Raw genomic sequence first — 24735 nt, forward strand, 5'->3', positions numbered from 1 at the left:
TTGTATTTGAAAATTCGTGTATGGTCATGAAATTTCAAGTTCAATTTGAGGTTGTATTTCAAATTTGAAAAAACATTTTGTAACCTATTTTCCAAGCCCATTTTCACTTTTGAAGTGGTATTTCAGATTTGAAAAAGTACTTTTTTTTTTTTTTTGTTAAATGTACATTCAAGCATGAACATTATTCTAGATATTCTTTACAAATTGTATAACTAAACACAACTCCATCCTCAACTCCAATTTCATAAATTTCAAATAAAGTGAAAAATATTTGGAATCTATAGCCAAACGTATACTTATTTTCTTAAAAATAATATTCCAAAATAATTTCACTAATCAAATATGAAAATATAATTCAAAGTAATAATTTTCTCCCTAGCAATCAAATATTGAGTATTTGAAATTCTTTGAAAATATGAAAAAAAAAAAAAAAACTCTCCCTCGAATATAGGAACAAAGTATTTTTTTTTTCCATCAGGAAAAAATTACATGACTTGTTCAATACTGTAGTTATTCTGTTTATTCACGTGCTTCACTTACATTTACGTAACAGTACTCACACATTCATACTCTCTCATAGTACAACAAAATACGCATTTTTAACGCGGGGGACAAACAAACCCATCATCACCTATTTCTCTTTCATCTTTTTTTCTGTTTAATTCACTTTTAATAATTCCTCTTAGAGAGATTCTCTCAACAGCATTCTTAAAAATCTCACACTTTTTGACTCTTTTCCTGTATACTTGAATTCATCAACACTTTTTTTTTTTGCTCACTTTCAGTTCTGTTCTGTTTTGGTTTTATACAGAACTGTAGGTTTCTGGTTGGGAGAAATGTAGTTGAACTAAAAGAAAGAGAGAGTTTAAAACTTAATTTGCTGCTGATGTAAGCTAATAGAGAGTTTATTTTCACTATTTATGAGTTCAATCACTAATTTTATTGAGCTACCCTTTGATTTAAGTTGTGGTGATAGTTGTTGTTAGATCACTAGTTTTATTGAGCTACCCTTGATTTAAGTTGTGGTGATAGTTGTTAGATCACTAATTTTATTGAGAGAGTTTAATTTAAATATTTCTGAGTTCAATTGTGTGAGATCACTAATTTTATTGAGCCACCCTTGAGAGTTAAAAGTTCTGGTGATAACTGTGTTATGATCACTAATTTTATAGAGAGAGTTTATTTTCACTATTTCTGTGTGGAATTTCGTTGTTTTCAGAATAATTTTTGTTTCTGCTTTTGGGGTTAATTCATTTTACAGCCTTTTAGGGGTCATTTTTTCACCTTTAATTTGTGAGATAGAGCTTTTTTGTCAATGGAGGCTCGCAAATTTCATGTTCCAGTTGTGTCAAATTTGGAGGTAGGAGGAAAAAAGAGTAGAGAGTGGGATTCAAATGGTTGGAAATGGGATGGAGATCGATTTATTGCTGAACAAGTGAATTCTTTGCCATCAGATTGTTGTAGAAGCAAACAATTGTTTCCTACAGAGATTCCAGAAACTTCTAGAATCTCAAATGGTTTTTCATCTGGTAATTCAGATGAATTAACATTAGGAAATGATAAAGGGAGAAAAGACTTGGAGAAAAGGAGGCGAACGATTGTAATTGAAGATGAAAATGAGAAGAATGATGGTGAAGCTGTTGCATCACTTAATTTGAAGCTTGGTGAACAGTTATATCCTGTTGTGGAAGGGAAGAGGGGTAAGAAGACGAAAATTGGTGGGGTTTCTTCGTCGAATTATCGTGCATTTTGTCAAGTGCAGGATTGTCAAGCAGATTTGAGCAGTGCTAAAGATTATCATCGACGACATAAAGTGTGTGATGTTCATTCTAAAGCAGTGAACGCTTTGGTGGGGAATGTTATGCAGCGTTTTTGTCAGCAGTGCAGTAGGTTAGTTTTCTTGTATACATTTGCATTTCCATATAGTTGTTGAAATATACAGTCAAAACTCTCTGTAATGGGGCGCGCAATAGCGAAATAATGTTATAGAGAACGCATAATAAACATGAAAAATCGGTTCCAGATAAAACTTGGCCGTCATAGTGAAATGTTGTTGTAGAGGATGGATGTTATAGAGAGGTCCGACTATACTAATAAAATTAGAAACTTTGGAAACTGGATATATTTGCTTTTCATATACGAAAGATTAAGTGGATAACATTCTCTATAACTTATAGCATGATTGGCCAAGCTTTTGGGAAGCCAAAAGTGCTATTTAGAAAGTTAGGTGTTTGACCAAGCTTTTAGGGGAAAATAAGTGCTTTTGAATAATAGTAGCAGCAGTTGATCAGAAGCTAGAAAAAATAATTTTTCCCCAGAAGCACTTTTGGAACATCGGCCAAGCACAAAGTACGGCTCTATACTAACAAAAGTGATTTTCGAATTGATTAGCCAAACACAAACTACTAGTCTCCAAAATTACTTTTTCTAGAAGCACTTCTGACAAAATGCATTTTCAAAATAAGCAAATTTTGGAAGCTTGGCCAAACAGGCTATTAGTCACCTCGTTTGTTCTGACGTAACGTGCCGCAATATATCTTGTGGAATTTTGTGGCAATCTCATCTAAAAGGTTAAGCTTTTAGAGAGGAGACAAATTTATTTACGTGTTTGTGGAAAATGATTATAGTTGGTTGTTATGATTACTTTGGGCAGGTTTCATGTTCTAGAAGAGTTTGATGAGGGAAAGCGGAGCTGTCGTAGGCGTTTAGCTGGTCATAACAGACGAAGAAGAAAAACACATCCAGAAAATGTAGCTAATGGAGCCTCCTCCATGAATGATGAGGGGGGTAGTAACTACTTATTAATTAGTCTGCTGAGGATACTCGCCAATGTACAGTGTAAGTCATTATATGAACTCCATGGTTTTCCTGCATGATATCTTTGTTTCGTATGACAGAAGGTGTTTGTTCGGCAAATTAATTAGGTAATAGCATTTACATAATTAGGTATGCTTGTAAGTTCTTTCAATATATGGTGATTGGCTAAAGTGCTATTCTATATGTGGTGCAAGAGGCTGAGAAAGAAATCTAACTGATATTGGGTATTGCTTATGGTGGAAGGAGAGTTGTTTGCATAAACTATATTAATGTTGAAACATCAATACAAGTTCATACTACCTAGTCTGGATGTTCCGTTTTATCTAAGGGCTACACATGACATAGGGCATTGAGTCAGGGATTAACAACTGAATAATTGATGGCTAATAAATACAACAACAACACCCAGTGTAGTCCCACAAGTGGGGTCTGGGGAGGGTAGGATGTACTCAGACCTTACCCCTACCTTTGTGGGTGTAGAGAGGCTGTTTCCGATAGATTAATGACCAATAAATCTTGGTGGAAACTTTCTATATTCTATTGATACTTCTATTAGAACTTTAGTCATCAATTCTTGTGGACTAGCACAGCTGTTTTGGCATATCGGTTTTTTCAAATATTCTATCCATTTTAGCTGGTATTTTTGAAGTTATCTATAGAACTAACCAGAATAGTAATAACTTGTAAGCAATTGTACACTAGTTGGAACAATTTATGTAGTAGAAACCGCAATTATCCTCAGAGAAATCTTGTTTTATTTTTCTGGAAATTAGGCTTTTCAAATGATACTTTTGAGGTACCAAGATTCCGGAGACCTGGAATTTACTCCGAGAGGGATGGAAAATTGTTTTGCAGGCAGTATTAGTGGGATCATGTTAGCATTGGAGTATTAGAGTTTATTTCTTAAGTTGGATATTCTCCCTTATTGGACAATGTCATATTATTATATTAAATGTGGCTTCATCTCATTGTGAAATGCAGTCAATAGCTCAGATCAAACTAAAGACCAGGATCTATTGTCACATCTTTTGAGAAACTTAGCCAGTCTGGCTGGTGCAAATAATGAGAGGAACGCGTGGGGCTTGTTGCCTGTACCTTCAAATGATCAGCAGAATACAGGCACATCTATGGAGGCTCCAAAAGAGGTCTGCACTAGATCCAAACTTTTGGTATTGAACCCTTTTCTCCCTTCAGCTTCTGAATTGGATTCATTTGCAGGACTCTCTTAGACCTAATGGGAATTGTTCGACTATACCGGCATCAGAAGTGACAGAGAAGAGAACGAGCACGAGTAATGCTGAACGTGGGATTTCACAAAACCCTTGTGCGTCGCAGCCTGATTCTACACCTATCAATGCAAATGGATCAGCTACCACACCTGCACCGTTGAAGCTAAATATTGATTTGAATAATAACATCTATGATGATTCTCAAGGTGGCAATCAGATGCTGCAGAATTCTGGTGCCTTTGCAAACCCAGGGGGGACTGCATCTTCTGGCTGTCCTCTATGGATAAGTCACGACCCTCACAAGGAAAGCTCCACAAGGACAAGTTGGAACTCAGGATCCACCTCATCCCTTTCACCATCTAGTTCAAGTGGAGAGGCTCAGGTATGAGTTTTTTGTTTTCTATTGGTGTTTACCGTTGTTCTTATATGCAATTTGTTTAGCTGACCTGACATACAGTTTTATTTGGAGTGCTGATCTTCAGCATCTAATTTGTTCTGGGAGTAGTTCTCAGAATTTTCTCCCGTTTTCTCTCCCTTCTTTATGAAGCATATTTTTCAGCTGCAACATCCACATTGTTTTTCTTTCGCCTCTTTCTTTTCTTAATGTTTTGCATGTTTTATGTTTTGGTTGGACAAATCATTCTTACCTTAAAGTAATTAGGGTGTGTTTGGTTCGAAGGAAAATGTATTCCACGGAAAATGTTTTATTGGAAAAAGTTTTTTTTTTAAGAAAATAAGTGGTTTTCTACTTATTTTCTGGTGTTTGGTAAGTAAGTAGAAAATATTATCCCAAAAATATTTGTATATAAATTATTCAAACACTATCGGGGTGGGGACAGGGTTAGGGGTTTGTGGTGTGGAGTTGGGGGCTATGGTGGGGGCGGCCAGTGAAGTTTGTTGGAGAGCGGAGAGGGGACAATTAGCGTGGAACTACTCATGTTACTTGTTTTACCTATTTCGACTGGGAAAGTGATTTTCCTCATTTTTAAGGAACTTGTTTTCCTAGAGAAAATATTTTCCAAAAATTTTAACCAACCAAACATGAGAAAATTGGAAAAATATTTTCCGGAAAATGTTTTCCTCCATACCAAACACAGTAAGTTTTTAGGATGGAGATGTTAACAGAAGGGCCTATAGTACTATGTTTGAAACTTCTGAGCATCACAATGCTACAAAAAGAATTAGTCTAAGGAGAGATTTGAGGGTTGTCGGTGCGCCTTACCTTTAAAAAAAGGAAAAAGAAAAAGAAAAAGAAAGGAGCTTCTTACTTCCTGTCACACCCCAAAACTAGAGGAACGTACCGGACCCGATACCTTAAACTTACCATTGACCAACCTATCATGACATATTAACACATTCTACACATGGGAAGATATCATAACTATATGAACAGATTTCAATTCACAAATCTTGGCACCAATTCAGTTGTATTTTGATAACAAAAAAATATAGTTGATGTTTGGTAACTAAGTCTTTGAGTTTGAATCGATGTGTTTTTATTAGTAGGTTACTCTAGGTTGTTTGTGCCTGTAGTGCTAGTCAGATACGGAGAAGAAATGTTCAGTGAGTTTGATTGTTAACACTTGATGCATCAATGTATAAAGATGATTTGTCTCTAAACTACAAGATTGTGACTAATTTTCAGAGTCGAACGGATCGTATTGTCTTTAAACTCTTTGGGAAAGATCCCGGTGAATTTCCTACAGCCTTGCGGAAACAGGTATTTTGGTACTCTTTCTATAATATGATTCATGACAGTATTCTCATATTTCTTTCATCTCAATTTGAAACCCAACCTTCTATATTCCTGGACAATTTGCAGATTCTTGATTGGTTATCACACAGTCCTACAGATATTGAAAGCTACATTAGACCTGGTTGTATTATACTAACAATATATCTTCGGATGGATAAATCCATATGGGAGGAGGTAATTTTTTTATTCTCATAAATGTATCACTTCTATTTTCTGGGAGGAAAATGGAGCAACAGAAGTTCTATTGTTTGTTGTTTAAAAAGAAAGGGAAAGGAAAGAGAAAACATGTTGGCCAGAATGGATAATATTATTGGCTATGAAGCTAAATATGAGTGTGAGATTAACTTGCAAGATACTTGAAATGAGGGTATCGCTTTGCTATCCCTTTAAATTGTGCTACCCAGAAGCTATTCCTAGTACCTTTTAATGAAATGAAACTAGCAAATTAAATCCACTCAGGCCACACATCTTCTCTTTCCTTTTCCTTTTCCGTTTCCTCTCCATTTTCTTCTGTTCTGTTAATGTTTGTCAAGCAAATTTTGCACCTAATTGTTTTCTGTTTGCAGCTTTATTGTGATCTTAACTCTAGTTTGAGGAAGCTTCTTAATGCATCCGCTGATTCATTTTGGCGAACTGGATGGATTTATACTAGGGTGAATGATCGAGTGGCGTTTTTGTTTAATGGTATATTTGCATCTGTCATTGTATCCTTTCTTGATCCATGTTCTGTCTTGTCATGTCTTTTTCTCTACAATTACGCCTCTGATATGAACATCGGGTTTTTGTTTCTGTACTACAGGGCAGGTTGTTCTGGACACTCCCTTGCCAGTTAGAAGCCATAGAATATCAATCGTCAAACCTATTGCAGTTTGTGCCTCCGAAAGAGTTCAATTTTTAGTGAAAGGCTTTAACCTATCTCGTCCCACTACAAGGTACCTCTGATATTTGTTTGATCCTAAAGACATTTTCCTTTTCTTTTTTTTTTATCGGCCTCTGCTTAGCTGGTTGGAGTATCTTGAGCTAGTTAATTGATTCTTGGTTTGTCTCCACCTCTCTTTCAGGTTACTATGTGCCTTGGAAGGGAAATACCTTGTTCAGGGAAATTGTACTGATATGATGGTAGGAGCTGATTCTTGTATGGACCATGAAGAGATCCAGTCTCTTAGCTTTCCTTGTATTGTGCCAAATGTTACTGGCAGAGGGTTCATTGAGGTGAAGTTGTTTTTTTTTTTTTTTTTCTTTTTTCCCCCTCAATGCTTATTATATTTTCCCTATCCCGGAGCAATCCTATTTAGTTTATTGTCAGGGATGGCTCAAGGGAGAGACTAGTATGCTTTAGGCCCTCAAAATTTGGAGGCCCTACATTTTTTTAGTACTATATTTTATGATTTTATTTTGGCTTAGATAATATTGACGTTTGTAAAAAAAATAAAAAAGAAAAAATCTATATTAAAATAAGAAAGAAAGAAAGACTCAATACTTTTTAGCATTATAAATATTTAAGATTTTTGAATTAAATTACTTAAATCTTCATATTAGTAAGTTTTTACAACAATATCCTAGGTAATGTATTGCAACCACATGGCTAAAGTTTTATTAAATTGAATTAATTCTTGCAATATAAATAATAGTACTATGGAAAGTTAAATGTTGTATTTCTTTTAAAAATACTACTTTTTTTAAGTCACTAGAATGAAAAATAAAGTACTTACTAAAATCTGACTTTGGGCCACTAATTTTAACGAGCCACCCTTGTTTATTGTGAATGGAATTTGATGCTCGTTGGCTTATAATGATACTCTGTTTTATGTTGTAAGTAAACTCAGTGAAGACTCAATGAATCAATTCTGTAATAGTTAATTTCACCTGAATCAGCATTATATCCAAACTCATTTCTCCAAAGGATCAACTTTTGGTCCCTTTGTGCACAGTAAACCTAGGCTTGGATTGATAAAAGATAAATGCATTTACCTATCAGGAAAAAAGAAAAGGAGATCTATTTGTTTTTTTAACTCATTGGAACATGCAAACTATTATACAATCTCATTTTTGGTTGGACCCTTGTTGCTTAGTCATGTGTTGCTTTTCATTAGATCACAAATTCTGCTTCATACTTCACATTAGTACTTACCTGATAAAGTATATTGACCGAGTAAATCCGTATATCTCAATCTTCTTTTTCTGCGTAAAATTGACTATATTGGATACACTTTATTATATTCCTGAAATTTAGGTTCTTTATCTTTGACTAGGTTGAGGACCATGGTCTTAGCAGCAACTTCTTCCCATTTATAGTTGCAGAGAAAGATGTTTGTTCTGAGATTCGTACATTGGAGAGCATTATTGAAGTTGCTGAAGAACTGCAAGCCAGAGATCAAGCTCTGGACTTTTTACATGAACTGGGTTGGCTGCTTCATAGAAGTCATTTGAAATTTAGACTGGGTTCTGGTGCCAACTTGAATCTATATCCTTTTCAGAGATTCAAGTGGCTTATAGATTTCTCAGTTGACCATGACTGGTGTGCCGTAGTAAAGAAACTGTTAGATGTTTTCTTCGATGGCATTGTAGATGTAGGACAACAACAATCATCACTTGATGTTCCTTTGCGGGAGGTTGGCCTCCTTCATCGAGCTGTGAGGAGAAAGTGCAGATCCATGATAGATGTCCTCTTGAAATACCATCATCGTGGAGCTTTTGACAAATCAGGACTACAAAAGCAACAAGATGATCGTGGCTATTTATTTAGACCTGATGCAGTGGGTCCTGGCGGTTTGACTCCACTTCATGTTGTTGCTAGTCTTGCTGGCTTTGAGAATCTTTTGGATGCATTAATTGATGATCCAGGACAGGTATATTTTTCTATTTTTATTTTGTGCATTTTGGTCTGTTGCATTGGAAACTGACGGTCCCCTCAATCCACAGAAAGGAGGTGTGGTGGTGGGGTGTGTTTGTGTTGATATATCGGCACCCTAATCCAGGGTAGCTCTAAAAATCTCAGTAGTTTATCATCATTGCCTTAACAGTTGAGGAGCAAAAGCACTCCTTATGCAGTTAGCGGTCGTTTGGTTGGAGGTATTACAAAAACTACTACAAATATAAATACAATGGTTGGTTGGAGCCCAGAGGGAATAGGCAGATTGATTCCCTCTTAACTAATGCGGAGTATGGTTGGCTGTATAAAAGAACGTATTAAATAACTAACACAAACGTTTAGTTGACGGTATTAAATAATACACATTAAGTAATTAAACAGTAATCTATGTATTATTTTATACGAGAGAGAATGTGGAGTAAGAATTGTCTGTTTGCAAAAATGCCCTTAAATTGTGGAGGACTCCCAACTCTGTAAATTGTGCTAGCACCAATGTAGTGATACTATTTTTTTTAATCAATATAATCACTACTTACCTGGTCAAAGAAAACAAAAATGCCGTTAAAGTGGACAATCCTTACAAAGCATTTCATATATTATTACGCATTATATAACAATCCATACATTATAATTCACCGTGTAATAATCCATTTATTAGTATACCGTACAAACAACTTCTACATTATAATTCCTTCATAACTACCATGTAAACCAAATGACCCCCTATTATTAAATAGCCATCCTTGCTTTCCCTTAATAAGGGACTGTATCTATGTTCTCTGTTCTAAACTATGACTTCACCTTGCAATTTAGAGTATTTTTCTACAAACTGCTCTCTCTTAGGCTTTAATTTTTTAAAGTAAATTTGTCTATGTAACTTGTTTGAAGGTTATGATGAGTGTTTAATTGCTAATTAGAGGCACTCCGCTATATTCATGTACAGGACAAGGATGTTTGTGTTGTAGATCTTTCCTCTTTATTTTCTTGTTCCAATGTTGCAAGGAACTGATAATTGTTTTCTTCAGGTGGGAATTGAAGCTTGGAAAAGTGCCCGTGACAGTACTGGACTGACACCTAATGATTACGCATGCCTACGAGGCCATTACTCGTACGTCCATATGGTACAGAAGAAAATTAATCAGAAACCAGGTGACGGGCATGTTGTTCTCGATATCTCTGGTTCTTTATTAGATAGCAATCTCAAGCAGAAACTATCAGATGGTCCTAGGTCGATAAAAGTAGCAAGCTTACAAATGGAGAAGTTTTTAGGGAAACCAAAATGCAGACAGTGCAAGCAAAAATTGTCTTATGGAAACTCAGGAACATCACTTGCAATATACAAACCGGCAGTGCTTTCAATGGTTGCAATTGCTACTGTATGTGTTTGTGTAGCTTTGCTATTCAAAAGTTCACCGGAGGTTCTTTATTCATTCAGACCCTTCAGGTGGGAGCTGTTGAAGTATGGCTCCATCTAAAGTAGGTGTAGCCTAATGTCATGGTTTTATGACTTGTTTTTTCTTCTGAATTTATATGCCACGATATAATTGGAGAGCTCCAAGTCTCCAACTCTGTATATTTGTTTTCACTAATTCATCGTAAAATGCCTGAGAAGCTCTAACTGCAAATAGGTAATTTATTCTTTTTATAAGTTGATAGTAGAACTAGAATAGGACAGACCACTGAAATTGTAGTTGTGGACGTTGCTAATTGCCTAGACCTATGGTTTTGCTGTTTCTAAATATATTCTAGTAACAGTTGGTTGAGGACATGTCTTTTAGTCATGTTTGCGTTTACTTTAGGTCTTATGCTTCCCAGGAGTCTTTTAGCTCTATTAGAGATTCTTATGTGTGAGGACTTCTAATACTTTCATTTTTTATTTTATTTTATGTAACTTTGATCTGAGATCAATTAAAATGGAGAAACATGGTAAGTGATGATTCATATAGCCGATCCCAACTTAAATTACTTCAAAGATTTGGTGAGTCCAATATTTGACTTCAATAACCATATCAAGCAACACAATATTCTTTTTATTGCAGATCACTTTGACTTTCTGTTCTAAAAGAAAAATGGGGTATGAAAATACAAAAAGGAACACCAAGGTAAACTTTCATTCCATGGGAAATATCAACTTACAACAATGTCATGACCGTTCTTAAATGAGGTGACAAACCATATGGAGTACACAATCAAATGCTTGGTTGAAGGTATGGCACCAAGATCTTTCTGTTGTTTCATGATATGAAAGGTAAACTGAAGCGTGATCAGCACTGTCTACCTAAACTGTGAGTCCAATGACTCATTTAGATGAAGAAAAGCTAAACCAGCACTATGTTCCAAACAGGCTGTCTAATTAAACCGTGAGTTAGACGTTACGAGTTTAAGTAATATACATTGTTTAAGTAATATGCTTGTAGCAAGTTTTACATTATTTTAGAGTTCACACACCATCACTATGTTCCAATCAGGTGAAATGTAGTATAAATTAAGAACTTCTTCAGCCACAATACAACCAGGACAGGTTAGCTTTTGGCAAAGTATATTTTGGACTCAAAAGAAAGAGAAAAAAAAAGGGAGGGGGTGGCGGGTTATAATAGCATGCCTAGAGCTACATATAATAAACGAAACATATACCATTATACTCCACTTCTCCAACAAACTTAGAACAAATATTTCTCAAACCACGTATAAAAGAAATTCAAGATTTTGATTTTTTTTTAATATAGAATTTAAACTAGTAGAAGTAAGACAAGTTGCATCACGACTAAGATTGAGGCTTGTCCCACTAGTTCCCATGTGAAGTCAAGATCATCTCCACCAATGCTTCTATGAGGAAGAGCACCAAAATCTTAGCCTTTGAGCTCTTGGGAAGAATTTACCTTGAAAATCCTATGTTTTGGTTGAAAAATCATGTTACTAATCATGAATTAATGTTAAAAACGCTTAAGAATCGTTAGAGAGATCTTACCAGGCCTAAAAACAATGCACCTTCTAGCGAGCCCACTACATGGTAAAATTAGCTTCATATGTTGCCCTCTTAGTAGTTATTTATGCATGTGAAATTGAAAATGATCGACGTACGATCACACATGACATACGGCTTGAAAGAGAACAAGTTAGAAATGAATTATTGAGTCATGATTTATTTTCGACTGAACTTTGTCGAACTATTTTAAGAACCCCTTTAGCTTTTACCAGTATATGTGAGGTGTTAGTTAGAGATGAAGGTCTTAAACCAACACTTCAAGCTACAGTTGAAGAACAAGTTGCAAAAACACTTCATCTCTGTAGCTTGAAGTGTTGGTCAAAAGTGTTTTTGCAAAGGAGGTAAAGTGTTTTTGTAACTTGTTTTTCAACTGTAACTTGAAGTACTGTTGGTCTAAGACCTCCGTCTCTAATTAGCATCTCACATAGACTGATAAAAGCTGAAGGGGTCGTTCTTAAAATAATACGACACAGTTCAATCAAAATAAATCACTCAATAATTCATCTCGAACTTACTCTCTTTTAAGCCGTATATCATGTGTGATCATACATCGATCATTTTCAATTTCACACGCATAAGTCCGAGACCAAATAACTACTAAGAGAGCCGCATATGAAGCTAAAGAGCTCATTTGTCCCAATATTTGCCTATATCTTCATTATTCTGATCAGCAATCTCTAGTAAAATTAAATAAGTCGCATCAGCCATTTAAACTACATGCAAAAACAAATCTGAACAAAAAAATTAGCCACGATATATACACATTTATAAAATATGAATATATTGGTTGCTAACCTAGTTTAACAAATAAATAATTGAAATATTAATGCTGTTAATTATGAAAGAAAAAAATACCATTAAACCATAGTTGTGACCAGGTAAATCACATTACCAAACTACACTTTTTTTAATGAATCAATGAAACTATAAAATAACAAATTAATTACTATACATGTGCTATTTAAAAAAATAAATAAAAGATTTATTCTAAACTTGAGCTTCAAATCACTTTAAGTATGTTGTAAATCTTCTTATTCCAGTCTCCTAAATTACCACTAAGTCTTGACAACAAAGAACGCTGAACAACGTAACTACATAAACCCAACTTTGTCATTAGAACACAAAAAAATTATTGAGGAACTTTGCCATATTATCATGTTATTTTATCTTTAAAAATTATAAGAATAAGAATATGAGGCTGCTAATACGAACCTAATATCAATCTACAAATAACCTTCTATTGTACTGGTTTGTATAAAATAATTACTCTATAAAGAAAGTGTCTACTTGCATGGGTCGATCCCGTTTGTTAATTACGTATATAGTAATTAAATATTTCTTTTTTCCTAGAACAAGAAAAGAAGAAAGCAAGCAAATTTATAATGATCGTGCATAAGAACGGAATTAGAATAAGAACCTGTAACTTGGAACAATAGTAGAATAAGAACTTAAAAAAGATGGTTATGGAAAAAAAAAAAAGTACTTGTAAGTTGTAACTTTGAAACAATGGCAAAAACCTGAGCAAATAGAATAATTAACAAGAATCAATAAAGATTATTTTTATGAAAACTTAGAAGGAGACAGACATATATAAAGAAAGAAAAGGAGAGCAGACAAACCGGCTAAACCTAGAAGGAGGCAGAAGAATAAGAAGACATAGGGTAGGATATTCAGGTGGAGTTAAATAATAGGAGTATAGGGTAAAGGGTAAAATAGGATTATGAAATATTAAGTAAGGACATAATTGGAAAGAGAAATTAGGTAAAAGTCCAACCAAACCAAATCGGCTTATAATGGGGTTTTTCATTGTTACGTAATAACAGATTTAACAATACGATATAATATGTTTTAAATAACAATAAAGAAAAACACGATATAATATGTTTTAAATAACAATAAAGAAAAACATTGTATTTATAGTAACGATACAATATTGTTAATGTGCTAAGCATGAAATTGCACAAAAGTCCTATAACATCTTCTGATAGATTAATAACCTCGCTTCCAATTGTTCCTTAGGTAACAACAGCTTAAGATTTTATTTTGTATTAATTGATTTTAACATGAATATTAACTCTAAGCGGACCGAACTATTCGCATAGGATACTGTTGAACTAATATTTTGGAGGGCCATTCGCACAAATGGCCCTATCCGGAGTGGTTTTTAATTTTTGTCCCTCAAATTTGTGGTCTTTAATTTTTATCCTTCAACACTTTTTGCACGGCATAAGTTTAGATTTCGCTCGTCATAAGTTTGTATTTTCGTATTATAATATCCCACAAGTTATGCCGGACACGGCAAAACTTTCAAAAGTCAACATTAAAATGGCCAAACACATCAAACTCAAAAACAGGCAAGAAAAAGGATGAAGCACATATGCCCCCAAAAGCATAACTTCAATTTCTGAACATTACAACAAATTCTGAAAATACTACACAACTTATGCCGCATAACTTAATTCTTACGAAACTTATGCTGAGCGAAACAAATGTTCAGTTTCCAAAAATAAATGTTACATAACTTATGCCAAGCTATAAGGATATGGATATTTTCATTAAATGAATAGCAGAGACAAAAATTAAAGACCATAAAGGCAAAAATTTAAGACTAGTGCGTTTGAAGGGCACTCCTCGTAAAAACTTCTATTTTGGAAGACACTTTCAGAAGTGTTAAGTTGGGCGTTGGACTGTTTTGAATTCTCTAGCCCGCTTGGGGGCAGCTAAATCAAGCCAACATATCAGTTTCAGCTAAAAGAATACAAGATAGTGACAGTACAACTTCTAAAAATATTTATTCAATTTTATCTGAAAGGAATAGTTAAAAAAAAAATGAAAGAAGAATGTGTTTGGTAACCAGAAATATATTTTCTTAAAAATATCTTTTTAATTTTAATTCTAAATTATATATAAATACTCTTGAAATAATATTTCTGATTATTTATATATAAAAATAATCAATAAAAAATCACTTATTTTTATTTATATGAAACACATTTTCCTTTGTGCCAAATACTCACTTATCTACAAAATTGGATACTACTCCCTCCACTCCAATATAAATGAATTTCTGGCATTTTTTTATAATCCAAAATGAATGAATTTTCCAAAAGTCCAAAGATGTACTAATTAATTTTTTCCAAAATTACCCTTCCCTTTAACGGGTCTTTTCCCAACATTGACTATCTCTTGGTTTAAGGAAAGTATGGAAAGAACCAAAATAATAATATTGACAAATTACGCTTTAATTAATGTGTTTAATTAACATTATTAAGAGATGTGTCAGTACCACAACCCATAAAAATCATTTATTTTGGAACGGGGAGAGTAGAGTGTTATATTTTACTAGGTTTGTAGGTGTAGCATGGAGAGACATCCATCCGTACAAGTTGATCACAAGATAATCTCAGTCGTTGATCTTTCGTCGACCCGTCTGGAAAATGGGTGAAAACAATGCAATCGAAGTTCACGAACTCCCAATATTTTGTTTTCACCTGCTTAATTAAGATCTCGCTCGAATTTCACCACTCCTGTGAAAAAAGCTCTGATCAGTTGCGTTGCAGCTAAAGGTCAGCTTCATTTTCTCAACTTTCATCTATAATATTAATTGCAACATTTTATTTTATATAGAACATATATTAATTGGAGTTGTTGGTTTATACCAGTGTAAATATTAAAATTGAAATGGTTTTCTGGACTTACACAGCTGCGCAGGTAATGATAAATTTAGGCGTTCTATTTTTTTACTGGATTATGTGCATTTGTTGTTGAACATTGGCGAATTCAAGAGACTTAATTACTGCATAGTTTAAGTGAAATTATAACCAGCTCCATTGTTCTTTCTTCTTGAACCGTCTTTTGTTGAAATGTTCCTTGGTTGGAATTGATGTGTACTAGACTAGTTAGTCCCTCTAATCACTTCTAATTTTGAGATATGATAGACACTCGGTTGCACAGAGAAAGTGGTTTTTGGTTTGCGTATTGAAATAATGAAAAGACAACTGCGCCTTTCTCCTCCCCCCCGCCGGTGAAATTAGTGCATACTCAACTTGGGTCTATAACATCAATTGTAACAGTTTATTTCCTTAAATTTCAAGCATTTTCATCGCGGAAAACATTTGTCAATCGGAGTTGTTGGATTATGCATGTGTAAATATCAAAATTGAAATGGTTATTTGGACTTACACAGCTTCCTAGGTAGTGGAAATTTAGGCGTTCTGCTTCTACCAGATTATGTGCATTCGTTGTTGAACATTGGCGAATTTTAATTCTTTATTACTGCTTATTTTAAGTGACATTATACTCAGCTCCTAGTAGCTTTTTCTTCTTGAACCATCTATTGTTGAAATGTTATTTGGTTGGAATTGATTTGGACCGGAATAATTAGTTCATGTAATCACTACTAATTGAGATATGAATTTACACTTTGTTGCACCAAAAAAGTTATTTTTGGGTATTAAAATAATGAAAAGACGACTGCACCTTTCTCTTACCCAGCCAGTGAAATTAGTGCATGCTCAATTTAATCTATGTTCTATAACATCAATTAACAACTTATTTCGTCAAATTTCATGCATTTTCAACACGAAAAACATATATTAATTGGAGTTGTTGGTTTATGCATGTGTAAATATTAAAATTGAAATGGTTTATTAGACTTATACAGCTGTGTAGGTAGTTAGAATTCATATGAGAGCTGCTGAAGTATGGCTCCATCCAAAGTAGGTATAGCTTACTGTCATGGTTTTAGAAGAGAATATAGGAATGACATGACTTGTTTCCTCTTCTGAATATATATGCCACGATATAATTAGAGAGCTCCAACTCTATATGTTTGTTTTCACTAATTCATCATCAAATACCTGAGAAGCTCTAACTGTAAATAAGAAAGTTATTCATTTTAAAGTTCATGATAGTAGAACTAGAATAGGACTGACCGTGGGATTTTAGTTGTAGACGTCGTAGATTTGAGCCCGAATATGTAGTGAATAACAAGTAAATTGTTTTATATTTCAATTATATCAATGGTTGGGCACATATATAATTTTCTTGCTAAATTAGTCTTTCTTAGCTTTCATTTAGCAAATTTGGATAAGTTTGTTACCTTTTTTTGTCAACGTTGTTCGTTAAAGTTGTTCTTTGTTCCCCCCAGCCTCCACACTATCTTTTATTTTTTTGTATAGTTTTAATATGATGAATCATTGCTAAGCTTATTATTTCTCATTCAAACATACTAGCAGCTACTATTAAATAAAAATCTTTATCTAACCTATTGGACGATTAATTGATTCTTTTCCAATTAAAAATTCTAGTGTTTTGTTGTTTCAATATTTTGCTAAATCAAGGGTGTCTATATATTTTTAAAAAATTAATGTTCTCTTTTTTTCATAATTGTTGCTGTTAGTTTAGTATTCGACATAAAATCATTAACTTCACATAATATTATTATTTATAATGATAAGAATAGGTTTAAGTTGATAAGATTAGCCATTTATTTGCAATAAATTACCTTTGATGTTGTTATAAAAAACTTTATATATTAATATGAAGATTTGAATAGCTTAAGTCAAGGTTTTAAGATATTTCTACTATTAGAAAGTAGGTAGCTTTTCTATATTTCTTTCTTTTGTTTTTATAAAAAAACATCGTACTTTCTATCTACAATCTTCAATATTGTCTAAGCGGAAATAAAATTATAAATTTCACTATTAGATTTTTTTTTTTACACTGATTGCCCTTCAAAAGGACTAATCTTTAATTTTTGTCCCTCAAATTGGTGGTCTTTAATTTTTGTCCTTTGCCTAATACTCCAAGTTCTGGGTTCGAACCCCAGCTCAGTAAAAAAAAAAAAAAAAAAAGGAATTTCGCAAGGCAGAAGTTTGGATTCGCAAGGCAGAATTTTGCATGCAAAACTTTAAATGAGGCGGGGAGTTCGAAAATTTGCATACATGCAAAATTATACCAAAGAAATGAGTTTTGCATGCAAAATTCTCCTTTGCAAATCCAAACATTACCTTGCGATTTATTTTTTATTTTTTACTGAACGGGAGCTCGAACCTGAAATCAAGAAATTTTTAACGAAGGGCAAAAGTTAAAGATTTCAAATTTGAGGGACAAAAATTAAAGACCACTCCAAAATGAGGGCATTCAAGCGAATTGCCCTAAATTTTTAGGCCTCAAAATTTAGTGGGCCTAAAGCAAACTTGAGTCGCCTCTGTGCTTTCCTAGTAACAACTAGTTGACGACATGTTTTAGTCATGTTAATACATTTAATTTCGATCTTATGCTTCCTAAGAATCTTTTAGTTGTATTAGACCGCTCCGACTCCTGTGTCATAGTCAAAATGTAAATCATTTTTTTGCATGGATTACCCTTTAAAGACGTTGGTCTTTAATTTTTGGTCCTCAAATTGCTAGTCTTTAACTTTTGGCCTTCGCTTAAAAAAGTGGCCGAAAATATCCCGAGGTTCTAGGTTCGAACCCCCGCTCAGTTAAAAAAATAACACCATTTCGCAAGGCAAGGCTTCGCTAAAATTGTCCCTTTTAAGGCAGAATTTGCCTTGTGAAATTTTGCAAGGATTTTTTTTTTACTCTACTGGAATATTACAAAAGTTTTGCCCGAATAGGCCTAATTTTGTACGAAATTCTGCCTTATAATTTTTTTTGACTGAGCCGGTGTTCGAACTTAGATCCTCAGGATAGTTAAGGCGAACAGAAAGAAAATTAAAGACCAGCAATTTGAGGGACAAAAATTAAAGACCAGCCCTGAATAAGGGCAATCATGCAAATTGCCAATATAAATAGGGAGCACAATATTATTCCCTCTATTTCAATTTATAAGTCTTACTTCTTCTTTTTTTAAGCTTATTTTAGAAAAAAAAAATGTTGCTTTTTATAACTAGTACTTGTCTTGTCCATATTTATATGGAGGGTTCGGAATACGAGGATTAGAACACTTAATTTTAACTATAAATTCTGGTATAGATTCTATGATTTTATTAAAATAAAACTTACTTATTTGAAAGTACACTAAAAGTAGTACAAATTAATATAACTAATGATTCAAAATATTTAAGAAAAAGTTTGAGAAAATTAACTATTTGACTCCTCAAACAGTGACACCTCCACATGAAAAGGGACGGAAAGAGTGGTAACTCTTTAATTTCAATATTCTGCATGTCATATCTATGACCAGCAGATTCAGAAGTCGTCCTTACTTTCTTTAATTTTGTATCCATCTAAACTAAAACACATAAGAGAATAAAAAATTGAAGAATGAGCAAACAAGGTCTTGTCGGACTTATAAATCGGCCCTGAACGTATGTCAAAAAACACTTATAAGTTGTCGCGAATTAGCTAATTTTCGAGGATTTTGACGGTAAGTCTTCTGAAATTATAAATGAACAAATATGAATTAAATAATAATTTACTTATATATTTAATTAACTAATTTTTTATGGAATTTCTGGCAGCTATCCTTCCACAAATCCATTAGAAATTATTCAAATAATTAATTATTAATTGAATATTTATTTATTTGATGGCTGTTCGTTGAATGTTATTTAAATAAATAATTTTTAATTAAATAATAGTTTATTTATTTAACGATTTTTTGACAGTTTTTCTAAGGGCTGGCCCGCGAAGATTTTGGAGGTAATATATTCCCACGAATTGGCGCTACTAAATACGTTTTCAAAGTACTTCGGTGATTATTGGCGCATAACATGGTATTTTCTATTATTGCAGTGATTGTTAGAAATATTTGTTGACATTTCGACATATCGTCGTTTATTAGTAATTCTAACAAATATATCTATTCGGAAAAAGGCAATCGAAATTCATGTAATTGTGGTTGCAGTTGTAATAACTAAGTTTATTTAATCGGTAATTTTCAAATAAGTTGATCGATTAGCCTTTTTATTTTATTTAACCAAATAAGTAGTTATGTACAGGCTATTCCATGGAACTCTAGGAACAATTCTCTCGTGAAAAACCCAAAACAAAAGCCTATGAAGTCCAAAGAATGCTAAGCTATCAATAATCCAAGTATAGCACCTTCCAGGAAGGGTATATACCTGAATCTCTTCATGTAGCAGCACCTCAGCCCCTTAACATGAAAAACTCTTTCTACTATCTAGAATAGTGATCCAAGCAACTATCCTTTGCCCTTTGATGAACACTTGCAGGATGACCTCCTTCAATCTACCTTACTAGTTCTGCTACACTTGTTAAACCTTCCCTAGTTTTTCCAGCCGCCAGATATGGTAAGTTGTTGCTACAAAGAGGAATCCAGGGATATCCCCATAGCTCTCTTGTGTCTAACTTGGGAACAAACATTGATTGGACTTCATGTTCTCAATCCTGATGTCACCAAGTTCTGTCAAATATGGAAAGAGTAGGAATAACTAAAGTATAAATGTGCATGAGTTTCTGGTGCATATGAAGTATATAGGACACACTCAACTAGAATTTGGATCCCCGATTTACTTAGTCGATCCATTGTAGAGAGCATATTTTGCAGTGCTAGCCAAAGTATGAAGTGGTGTTTGGGAACAAGCCCTTTCACCATGATAATCTTCTTCCGATGAGCTTTCAGATACTGTTGTAGCATGTCTTTATATGCATGTTTTATGCTGAACTTTCCCAGAATATTTGTTCAAAATATCCTCAATGTCCCCTGTCCAGGGTGCTGTTAACCATTTTCTAGGATCAAATATTTTCCTAACTAGCCAATTGGCTTGCTTTGGAGTCTACATAGTAGCCCAATTTATGTCCTTGATGTAGAAAGAATGACTTCACTTTACCCATAACTTCTCCTTCAGCTTAGTCATTGCCCACTACTAGTGGTGGGCATAGTTTGGGTCAACCCCAAATTCAAATCAAAATCAGAACTTTTTAGATATTTGGTTTGGATTATAAATTGAACTTTGAATTTTATATTTAAAATTTATGAATTTTGGATTGGATATCGGATTTAGTTCTACGAATTTTTGGATATGCGAAAATTTGAATTTTTATACTTTTTATCCAACAGTACCATATCATATGTATCCAATACTAATAAGTCAAATTTTCAAAGGTTCAATAGATTAGTGCGCTACGATCTTACTCTATTATAGTATTAAATCTAATATGGAACTTTCTACTACATCAAATATAATAATAGGGTTTTCTTATTCTCACGTCTCACTTTCACCGTCTGTAAGTAAAGCTTAATACACGACATGGTCGATAGGATGACCTTAATCCCCGCTAACCGTAGAAAGTTATACATTTTAAGGAGTAAGCTATTAGGTGATCTGGGGCTGTTAATTGTTATGACGTACCTTAAAGGCTCAAAAGTCAGAACCGAAAATTCAAAATATACAAACTGATTAATTCAAAACCGAACTTAAAATTTCCAATTCAATTTGAGCGTATTTGGATTGAATTTGAATTGTAATATCTTTAATCCGAAAATCGTAAAGCTGAACGGCCCAAACACCCACCCCTACCCATAATAGCTTTAGAATATCTGCTTTGTTCCACATGAAAATATTTAGTATGTTCAATCCCCCTGTAGACTTAGGTTGACATAGCTTATCCCAAGCTACAAGTGGCCTTCTTGTATATTCATTTGATCCTGTCCATATGAAGTTCCTGCAAACATTTGTACAGAGTGAGTATCTTCTTAGGCAGTAAAATACTTTAGCCCAATAGGTTTTCATCTCGAATAGAGCACTCTTGATCAACTGTATCCTTCATCCATAAGACAGAAATTTTGAGGACCAGCATTTAACTCTGACAGTGATCCTATCCACCAACGACATACATTAACTAATGCTGAGCTTTTTTGAGGAGAGTGACACACCCAAATATTTGAAATGAAAGGCTCCCTAAGGTAAAGCTCATTTTTGCAAGGATTTCATCTCTTAAGTCCAAGAGTAGACCAGCTACATCTAGGGGACTTTTCTCAAGGTTGGCTTTGAGAATTGAAATACTGAAAAAATGTTCAAATCTCTCCAACATATATCTTATAGATCCCTTGTCAGCCCTGCAACACATTATCAAATCATCAAAAAAGCATATATGGATCAAATTTAGCTTCTCACGCCTAGAATGATAATTGAAGTTAGGCTGCAGTCTTAATTGCTTAAGGGATCTTTTCAAATAATCCATTGTCAACACAAACAAGGGGACACGGGACCCCCCTTGTCTGAGACCTCTTTTTGCTTGGAACATAGGAGTTAGTCCATAATTTATTAGAATAGAATAACTTACGGATGTCACACACACACCATAATCCATTCCACAAGTTTTTGAGGTAGCCCAAACTCTAGTAGCACCATTATAAGGAAAGGCCAATTTTATGGAATCATAAGCTTTCCTAATGTCAATTTTAATGAGGCACCATGGAGAAACTCTTTTCCTAGCATAACCTTTTAGCAGCTCATGAGTAATATCTACATTATCTAATATGGATCGATTAGATTATTATATTATATAGAAAAGTTTGTTCCTCCATTATAATTTCACAGAATCTCTTTATGGGAGGTTCTAGCAGTGAATATTTTGGATATTACACTGAGATGAGTCAAGCTAAATTGGGGAAACTGGACTATATGTATAGCATGAACTTAATATAAAAGCATGTAAATAGACAGAGTCACAGAGCTAATGCTTAACATTAAATATAAATATGATATAAACAAAAGGAATCGAATTAATTGAAAATATGTTTGAATGTGTGTTGCGTTGATCAAGGATGATGTCCATTCTGTACAAAAAGAATCTTATATATAGAGTTTAATATATATTTTACTATTGATCTGTAACGAAATCCTTTGACATACCCAGGGGAAGAGCCACATTACAGCTAAGAGTTCATCGAACCCGTTTCAAATGGGAAAATTACACTGTTTATATATGATTAAAATTATTTTTTATGTATAAATAGTAAATGTTGAATCCCTTGGGCTTCTTCTTGTGTTCTTGCTTCATATTTTGAAGAGATAATTACCCATAGATACCAGTCAGTCATCTAATTTACCATTTTTAGCTTAATTACCCACTTATTACTTTTATGTACTGTTCGGCCATCTACTTTGCTTGAATTTTAGCCTACCCTTTTTTTTCCGCCAAAACCCAATTCTCATTTCATCAAAAGCAAGGCAGTTCTCCCGGGAGCTGAAGACGGTGAAACTACGGAAAAGGCTCAAATGTGCCATTCAACTATCGGAAATGGTTCATTTATGCCACTCGTCAATAGTTTGGCTCATTTATGCCATCGAACTATAGGAAATGGCTCATTTATGCCATCGAACTATAGGAAATGGCTCATTAATGCCACTCATCAATAGTTTGACTCATTTATGACATCGCCCGTCATCAAAATGACTCATCCATGTCATTTTTTTATTAACGCCAGTTTTGTAATACCAGATATGACACGTGGCCTCCAATTAGATGTCTACGTCGTTTAATTAAACCAGCCTAATTTTAAATACCAAATTAATAAAAAATCTGACCCGTACACCTTATCCACCCGCAATCATAATCTAGTTGGAGGCCACGTGTCATATATGGTATTGTAAAACTAGTTTTAATGAAATATGGCATGAATAAATCATTTTGGCAAGGGACGATGACATAAATGAGTCAAACTATTGATGAGTGGCATAAATGAGTCATTTCCTATAGTTCGATGGCATAAATGAGCCAAACTATTGACGAGTGGCATAAATGAGCCATTTCGGATAGTTGGATGGCATATTTGAGCCTTTTCCGGTGAAACTATAAATAGTGAAAATACCACAAATAAGAAGCTTACTTTTTTGGAGAAAGAAGGGCATTGGTTGGTTACGTGGCATTCAACTTAAGTGTCTAATCTTCACTTCCTTTCCCTTTTTTTTTTTTTTTTTTTAAAATAAAAGCTCTTTCTTTAAGAGAAAAAAAAAATCATACGTTCTCGTGTTTATATCAGATCAATATGAGTTTTCATACAATTATTATTCATTAATATATATTACTTCCCCGTCTCAATTTATGTGATATACTTTCCTTTTTAATTTGTTCCAAAAATAATGATACATATTTATATTTAGAAATAATTTATCATGTTTATACTTTGTTATACATTACTTATACGTTACATATAGTGTATAAGAATGCATATATATATATATATATGTATGTATGTATGTATACATATATATATACATATACACATGTGTATACACACACACACATACACATATATATGTATATATACATCTATACACGTGTGTGTGTATCTAATGTATAATAAGGATGTATACGTAAAATTACAAAAGAAGTCGAGCAATTTAAATATAACTATATATATCATATACATTATCTATATAACGATGATACAGTTCGGCTGCAAACTAGATAAGTGTGCTATATACACACACACACACACATTATCTATACACTAATGATACAATATACATTATCTATGCACTAATGATACAATGAGCTACTTTGGCTGAAAACTAGATGTGTGAGCCGTATATATGAGTTATTTCCCCTATTTAGAACCCCTTATCATAAATGCTGGCTCAGCTACTGGACATACCTCTTTATGAGAAATTTTAATACATCAAATAAAACAGTATTTATTTCGAGGAAAGTAATACATCAAATAAAACAGTATTTATTTCGAGGAAAACTTTTTTTTTATGTGAAAAACATTTTCCTTGGTGAAAAACACCCTAAGTACATAATTGGATACTAATGTCTTATAAAACGTGTTTTTATTTTTTTGTTTTATTTCAAAATAAGTAATGTTTCATAAATTTAAGAGGACACTAATTTTTTCTTCCAATTTACCCTTACTTAAATATATAGAGTTTTACATACTTAAGAAATCATTAAACAACTTCCAATTTATGTAATACACTTTTCTTTTTAGTCTGTCAAAAAAAGAATGCTCTTTTCCCTTAATGAAATGATTTACATATACAAAAATGCCCATGACATGTTTTAGACCACAAGTTTCAAAAGTTTTACATTCTTTTTTAAACTCCTTGCTTAGTCAAACTATATCATATAAGTAGGAACGGAAGGAGTACTTATTT

At 33.5% G+C, this 24735-nt stretch overlaps 1 protein-coding gene across 2 annotated transcripts; it reads left to right on the plus strand.

Annotated features, from left to right (window-relative positions):
* Nucleotides 1-585: 585 nt before the first annotated feature.
* Nucleotides 586-16560, plus strand: LOC132068292 (squamosa promoter-binding-like protein 1). 2 transcript variants are annotated; one of them, XM_059461847.1, is made up of 14 exons: nt 586-656; nt 689-963; nt 1021-1890; nt 2654-2838; nt 3799-3962; nt 4036-4428; nt 5692-5766; nt 5869-5976; nt 6369-6486; nt 6602-6734; nt 6864-7014; nt 8055-8651; nt 9700-10154; nt 16383-16560. In XM_059461847.1, the coding sequence occupies exons 3-13, from the start codon at nt 1316-1318 to the stop codon at nt 10147-10149; spliced, it is 2949 nt and encodes a 982-aa protein (XP_059317830.1). In that variant the 5' UTR covers nt 586-656; nt 689-963; nt 1021-1315; the 3' UTR covers nt 10150-10154; nt 16383-16560. The 2 variants fall into 2 exon arrangements, with proteins under 2 accessions (XP_059317830.1, XP_059317829.1); XM_059461846.1 differs by having other exon boundaries at nt 625-963.
* Nucleotides 16561-24735: the final 8175 nt, after the last annotated feature.

Source organism: Lycium ferocissimum, chromosome 8 (assembly GCF_029784015.1).
Source record: "Lycium ferocissimum isolate CSIRO_LF1 chromosome 8, AGI_CSIRO_Lferr_CH_V1, whole genome shotgun sequence".
NCBI lineage: Eukaryota > Viridiplantae > Streptophyta > Magnoliopsida > Solanales > Solanaceae > Lycium > Lycium ferocissimum.

What these genes read in the sequence shown, in the direction of transcription:
- LOC132068292 (XM_059461847.1), top strand. Translation starts at nt 1,316, where the DNA reads ATGGAGGCTCGCAAATTTCATGTTCCAGTTGTGTCAAATTTGGAGGTA. An exon ending in ATAAATCCATATGGGAGGAG is followed by an intron (nt 5,977 to 6,368) that starts GTAATTTTTTTA and finishes TTCTGTTTGCAG; the next exon opens with CTTTATTGTGATCTTAACTC. An exon ending in AGTGGCGTTTTTGTTTAATG is followed by an intron (nt 6,487 to 6,601) that starts GTATATTTGCAT and finishes TCTGTACTACAG; the next exon opens with GGCAGGTTGTTCTGGACACT.